This window comes from Larimichthys crocea, unplaced genomic scaffold (genome assembly GCF_000972845.2).
Source record: "Larimichthys crocea isolate SSNF unplaced genomic scaffold, L_crocea_2.0 scaffold269, whole genome shotgun sequence".
Taxonomy (NCBI): Eukaryota; Metazoa; Chordata; class Actinopteri; family Sciaenidae; genus Larimichthys; species Larimichthys crocea.
Window position 1 is genome coordinate 1,217,542 of NW_020853550.1, and position 7,427 is coordinate 1,224,968.

The following is a 7,427-nucleotide window of genomic DNA, read 5'->3' on the forward strand; positions in this document are numbered from 1 at the left end:
GCCAGCTGATTACGACTGGACGCATCTACGGCTACGTGGCAACTTGTTTGTGCAGTCACAATTAAGACAGTGCAGTGAGAGGTGTGTGCAGCTCCCAATAAGTGACTACTATCAATATCTGCAAACAGAGGCTAGCATAGTAGGATTTGTGCTGGCTGTTCTCTTAACTCTGTAACCATAGGCATACCGTTGTAAATTCTATTTTGTTTGATGCTGTTTTTGTAGTTTTCAAAGCTTGTAACTATTCCATCTTAATGTTTGATTTACATAGGTATATATTTCCTTTGTTCCAGATCATGTCTGCTCCTGCTACTTCTCGTCGTAAATGCCTAAACCTCCTTTTGCTCTATTTGTGGTAGTTTCACCATTCCAAGTCAGAGGAAAGCAAACATCAGTGCATTTGTCAAACACAAGCATATTAAGCATATTTTAAAGTAAAACTCTGCAATCAAGACAAGCCATGGGCCCCTCACAAAGTGTGCAAGCAGTGTGTCGAGAGTTTACGGATGTGGACCAAAGGAACACGTGAAAAGTTGGCATTTGGCATCCCCATGGTTTGGCGAGAGCAAAAAGATCATTGCACAGACTGTTACTTTTGTTTAGTGAAAACAAGCACATATCTGTTAAGTTCAGTATTTTTTATATTTTTAAGAAAACGGGGATCCTATAGTTCAAAAACTTGACGTGATAGAGAAAAATTGAACTTGGATTCCGCCCCCAAAAATTTGTTAAAATCAGCTGTCAGACCTAACTCAACAAAAATTGTGTTCCCCAGTGCAATCATAGAATCATTCACATTCACGCCCATGGGCAATTTAGAGTCACCAACTAACCTATAAGTGCATGTCTTTGGACTGTGGGAGGAAACCGGAGTACCCGGAGAAAACCCACGCAGACACAGGGAGAACATGCAAACTCCACACAGAAAGGCCCCAGGTGGGAGAACCCAGGACCTTCTTGCTGTGAGGCGACAGTGCTAACCACTGAGCCACCGTGCTGCCCTGAATGGAAACTGATGAATACTTATCAATCCAGTAGCACACAGGTCCAGGTCCAGTTGGGATCACATCAGCCAGGGGTGGTCCTTGAGCATGGCAAAGGTGGGTCGGGCATCTGGGTTTTTCATCAGACAGCTCAGTATAAAATTCTGGTAGTCTGGATGGACAAACAGGAATCACGTTTTAATACAAACACTGTGCTCTGTGTGTTTCTGTTCTTACGTGTGTGTGTATAACTTACCGTAGGAAAGACTGTTATTCATGATAACATCTATATTCATGATGGCAAAGGAAGTCTGGAAGGGGTAGCATCTGTGCAGCATTTCAAACAGCACCAGACCAAGCCGCCAAACTGTTGTTGGTTCAGGACGCAATGTTTCATTTCTCCACCTCTCAGGTGGGCTACCCAGAAAGACTGCACAATACACACAACCACACAGGGACAAAGTTTAATAGTGAAGAAAACGGTAAGGGACAGAGACACCAAAGAGGGTGTGTTGGCTCAGAGAACAGGACTTTATAAGAAAGACAGCCTACCTCTGCGTTGAATGTGTGTTGCATCTGACAGAAAAGCGCCACAGCCAAAGTCAATAATCCTGACACGTGGCACATCAGAACCGGTCTCGATAAGAATGTTGTCTGACTTGATGTCTCCATGGAACACGCCCTTGGAGTGGATCTCAATGAGAGCATCCACCAGCTGCCTTGTTATGATCTGTGGGAGAGAGAAAGACACATGTAGACTGTGGGACATGTTGGGCGTGGGCTCACATACAGACACATGGAAACACACATGCCATCAGCTACTTACTTTAGCCTTATGCTCTTTCATTGGGTCCTGTCTGCTGTGTATATAGTCGAACAAGTCCATGCTTGGATCTGGTCTCTCTAGGATGAGAATGAGCACATCTCTTAGATCGAACCAGTCCAGCAGGGTCACGACTGCACTAGTTTCTGATTCTGCTGGTTTGAGGCTCAGCAGAAGTGCAACCTCCAGCGGGACCATGGTTATGTTCCCATCCAGAAGCTTTGTACATAGAGAAAGAGAAAACAAACAATTAAACATACATGTATATACGTATACTACACATGAACAAAGGTTAATGGTATTCCATCTGTTAGATTCTATGGGGTGCAAGAGGAATAAGCATTATGCTCCCATTGTATTAAGAATAGAAATTTGGTTTAATGTTGGCATCAGGATGAAGAGCAAATTATTTACCATGTACGGGTAACTATGAACTGGGGGATTTCTTTTATGGCAACCTACAGAACATAAACAGACATTTAGTTAGCTTATAGCAGATCATAGATTGTGTAGATGTGGTGTTGCATATGTCTTACATGCAGATTGTCCTTCTTGCGTTCACCAGCAAAGACTGAACCGTAGCTTCCTTGACCCAGCATTTCCTGTAAACTGTATTTGGCCTCAAAGGCATCTGCAGAAACAAAAAAACAAACACAATTTTTGATTTGACTTGTTCACCACTTTCATAAAAGCTAAACACTAATAACAAGAATGCAACAAAATCTACATGCCAATATCTCCAACGCGCACTAATAAACACTTAAATTCGTACAGAAGTATAAAAATGACAATTTTTCTTTATGCTAAGCTAAGCTAAACAGCTCCAATAGCACTGGATCCTACACTTCCCATAATGCAACTCACTAGCATCTTTAGTTTTAAAAGACACCTCCTAGGGATGTAATTGGTTAATCGGTTAATTGTCGAAAAGAATTTAATCGATTAAATTAAATTAATCGGGTTAACTAAATCTACGGCCATTTTCCACAGGAGTTTTTTCAGTGAGATTTCATGGTGTCGCCAGTTGAATGTACCATTGCTTAATCTAGGCCACACCGAACGTACCTGAACGTAATGCGGCGACAGACCCGGAGTGGAGTATGGAGCATTTCAAACTAAGTAATGATGACAAAGACGCTCAGTGTAAACTCTGCGTTGCTACGTTTAAGTTCAGCAGCTCTACGAATTCACTAAGATACCACCTTCAAAACCTTCAAAGCATTAGCCACTAAGAATTAAATACATGCTGATTGCTAACATGCTAATGCTAATTGCTAGTGCGTCATCGCTATCTGCTCCTGTGTGTAAATAAACATGCTCAGCCCACTCATCACTCTCAACATTTCTGCGGGAATTTTCTAGAGGCCCTCTAATTTTACTGTCCCCGTCCTCAGGGATGATTGAAGCTGTGTTCAGTACTACATGTTACTGTAAGTTTCCAGGACTAGTAATCTTACTGTTACCTTTCTCAGAACAAGGGAGATTATAAGTGGTGCTGCTAATGTTTCAAGTTTTTCATCTAAGTACTTTACCAGATAATTATATGTATATAATATATCTGGTATATATGCCATTATATGTTATTTAACTTTAAAAATGCATTTAATTTCATTTAAAACATCAATTTGCATTTATTAATGCCAAGCCGACCTGTCTCATTTGCAACGAGGTTGTTGCAGTTTGTAAAGAATACAATATTAGAAGACACCACGAAACAAAGCATGGCCACTTTAAAAACGCATATCCTCTCGGGACAGAGATACAAACACAGAAAATGAAATCCTTGGAGGCTGGATATGCACACAGCAGCATCTTTCTTAATTCACGAGCAGCGCAGTAGCTCAGCAGGAGCAGCGCAGATCTGTTTCCCCATGCCGCTGGTGTGCATTCGCATTTTTTAATTAGGCTATTTGATATTTGAGCCAACCTTGTTTTTTTTTGTTTGTTTGTTTTGTTTTATTTCATAAAACATATTTGTTCACGTTGTCCGTTACAAGAGGGACACAGGACACTTTTATTTTCCACAGGTTACAGCACACGCACGTGCCAATTAGTGTTCCAAGTAAAGAGACTGCGAGGATGTTTTGGCTGCTGTCACGTTACTTATCAGCTACTTTTCAACAAATGTTGTGAAATCTGTGGAATTGTTGTATTTTTGACAGAAAACATAAGGTTTAAAAGATATACTAATTTTTTTTTTTTTAAATAAATCAACGTCATCTCACGGGCCAGATATAACTGATGGCGGGCCGCTAATTGCCGACCCCTGTTGTATAGGTTTAAAAAATATTTTATGTTGCTTAATGTTTCACATGCAACAGGTGAGTCAGTGCACAATTTTTTTTATGTATTTAAATTTTCTGTGCAGAATTTATTTTGGTTAAATGCCATATCTGTACCGTATCCCCACTGGTACAATAAAACATTAGTTGAGGAATATAACATGCATTTTTTATTCAGTATATAAGCAATATTTTGCTTTATGTTAAAGACACAATGACAAATGTATGTTCTCAAGAAAAAAGCCGCTTATCAGTTAACCCTTAATCGACTGATAAGGTCAATCAACTAACGATTAATGAATTAATCGATAATTTGCATCCCTAACACCTCCTAAATGCCCATGTGTTTCAAAGCCCATGATGACATCATCAGGGTTATTTTGTCAGACTCTGGAGAACTTCCCCCAGATCCACAGTAGACATCATACAACAGGCTAAATAATAAACGTAACTATTCCTATCTCATCTTACCTAAGTTGTTGGAGGGCACAGAGTTTGATGATGAGGAGGTGCTTGGTCCCTCACTGGAGCAGACCCGGTGGCTGGGGCCCGCTGATGGACTTCCCCTGCTTCTCTTGCTGGCTCTCTCAAGGCTCTCCTCTGATTTTCTCTTGGAAGTCTTCTCTTCACTGCTGGTCTTCACATCCACAGTGAACTCAGCTTCACTGCTGAAACTGGAGAGACTGTGGAATTCTTCTGAGCCATGAGACAATCAACAAAAAAAGAAAAAGTTAAGAAACGTGAGCATGTTTGCCTCACTGGATTCAGAGTAGAGTGTGAGGACTAAATAAACTAACAAATGGCAACCTGCTATTTAAACTAATCACACACACATTTATCTGTGGACCACCCCAACTTCAAGCATTTGGATGATTTCAAACTGAATAATTCATGGAGTTCAAGTCTGATTTCAGTGTTTTGACTTAACTGACTTTAGTTACGGACTCTCAACATAATCTTTGATGAATGGTTTTGTCTTACTGAGATTTAACAGTTTCACTTAACACTATGACCGCCAGCATTCTAGCACAGGCACCCTGATGGTCTGCCAGACCATCATGGCGGTGTTCAGTATAGTGAATACAGTATAGTGAATCTCTTTATCATTTCTATAATCTAACCTGGCATCTCAGGAGCAACAATGTACACTGAGCTCGAAGTGGATGAGTGGGTACTTGATGAAGACCCACTTAATGCCTGGCTGCAGGCCTCATGTGGACTTTGACTTCCCCTGCTTCTCTTGCTGCCTCTTTCAGGGCTATCCTCCGATTTTCTCTTGGACGTCTTCTCGCTGCTGGCCTTTACATCCACAGTAAACTCGGCTTCACTGCTGGATCTGGAGGTTTCTTCTGAGCCATGAGACCACCAACAAAAAAAGAAAATTGAGCATGTTTACCTCACTAGATTCAGAGTTGAGTGTGAGGACTTTGGGTGGGTGATTACATACAGAATACGTCTTGGAGTTCAAGTTTTATTTCAGATAACTTTACATGCTAGTGTTCAAAATGCGCAAATACAGAATAGTGAATTTTCTATCATTTCTATTAAATCTAACCTGGCATCTCAGGTGCGTCAGTGTACATTGAGGATGAACTGGAAGTGGGCACTAAATGCCTGACTGCAGCCCTCACAGGAACTTCTACTGGTTCTCTTGCCGGCTCTTTCAAGGTTCTCCACTGTTTTTTTTGTCTTCCTGTTTCTATGTGACCTGCAGTCAGCATAAATGACGGGATCACTGTGGCATCCTACAAGAACAGAAAAAAGACCATTTTCTTGCTGCACATATTGAATGTAGTCTACATTATCTTATCTCTGAGTGATTTAAGTAAGAACTAGTATTTGTAATCATTGGCCTACCAGCTAAACCATATGATTAACAAGGAGAAACACTGCTACACACCTAATTGTCTTCTGGAAACCCAAGACTTTATAGAACTTCTTCTCGGCCATGATTTGGAAGCCATGGTGCTTTCACAGCAATAGTTCACTGTTGCAGTGACTAAAACTTGGATCCTTTCCTGAAGTCTAAATGTTTTTTATCTCAACAAAAATGACAATCAACAAGTGGTTGGGGCCATCACACACAATGTTTACAGCGTTTGTATTACTCATAATAAGTCATGTTTAGAATGAACATGATCTTAAGATTTGTATCAACTTTATGCAAGTTCAACATATTCCATGTTATCTGACTCCAGATGTGAAAATAAGGAAGAACTGGTTTTTAGATTTGTTCAGACCTGATTGGCTTAGATTTGGTTACATTGACATTTAAAAAAAATGATTTGTGAAAATCAAAAAATTGTGACAATGAAAACAAAAATGTTATAGAACAGTGTATTTGTATGTAACTTACTAACTTACTAACACAGAAGTCATTGAGGTAGTCAAGAACGTCCTTGGTGGCTAGGGGCTGAGTGTGGATGTTGATTAACCCTGGGACCATCTGGCAAGGGAATACCTCGGGATCCCCCGGGAGGAGCTGGAGAATGTCGCTGGGGAGGGAGGTGCCTGTAATAATTCACCTGCTGCCACACAAGCTCATCCTGGTCGGTATTTTACTAGAATATTTTGATTGTTATGCTACTTTATATTTCTATTAGACTATATTTGCAGATTAAAATTTTAAATGCAAAATATACCAACTGATAAATTATGAAGCATCAAAAACTACCATTAGGTACTTATATTAATTGAAACTAAAGAATTGTTGCCTGTGCTGTAAAATGCCTTTCAAATGTAACCTGATTACTGTATCCAGGTTTCTCAGGGTGGTAAACTCACACACTGTTTCTACTTCATTGCATTTGATTTCCTAAATTATGACCTGTTACTCCCTATAGGCGGAGTAGTCACCAGTGACCAGATGTTCAATTGGGTGAATCGGCGGAATCTAAAGTGTTTAAATTAAAAGCAGAAGGAGTGCTTTGTTCTTCTCTTTGTGATTTAGCTGAACACACAGATTGTTTAAATTGCACTTAAACTCTCATTCAGCACAGCTCACTCTGCATGTGCAGCTGAGGACGGCGGCATGCACAGGAGACGTTGTCCACAGAATGGTACACACACATTTCTCATTATCAGTCACACAGCGGGCTCAAAACATAAACACAATCCATCACGGCATGCTCCTGCGCAAAATGGTCAGTGAGTGATAAATGGAGGAGGGGGGCTGTTAGCAGGGAGCTTAGGCATTTTATGGATTATTTCGAACAACACCAACACCTTGCTGCAGTGGAAAGCTTCAACCGTGTTGATTATTGTTTGACGGATCGATTTTCATTGTGAGATGTCCCTCAGGTGTATGTCATGCTGAGGCTCTGTGGCTCAGTAAATTCT

The 7,427-nt window shown here is 40.6% G+C and overlaps 1 protein-coding gene across 1 annotated transcript; it reads right to left on the reverse strand.

Annotated features, from left to right (window-relative positions):
• Window positions 1-939: 939 nt before the first annotated feature.
• On the reverse strand, window positions 940-6,534 carry LOC104936177 (serine/threonine-protein kinase pim-1). Its single transcript, XM_027275954.1, has 8 exons — window positions 6,453-6,534; window positions 4,560-4,784; window positions 2,369-2,437; window positions 2,221-2,264; window positions 1,810-2,025; window positions 1,536-1,713; window positions 1,240-1,413; window positions 940-1,155 (listed from the first exon to the last, which is right to left on the reverse strand). Exons 1-8 carry the CDS (start codon window positions 6,532-6,534, stop codon window positions 1,064-1,066), a joined length of 1,080 nt encoding a protein of 359 aa, XP_027131755.1. The 3' UTR covers window positions 940-1,063.
• Between the last annotated feature and the right edge of the window lie 893 nt (window positions 6,535-7,427).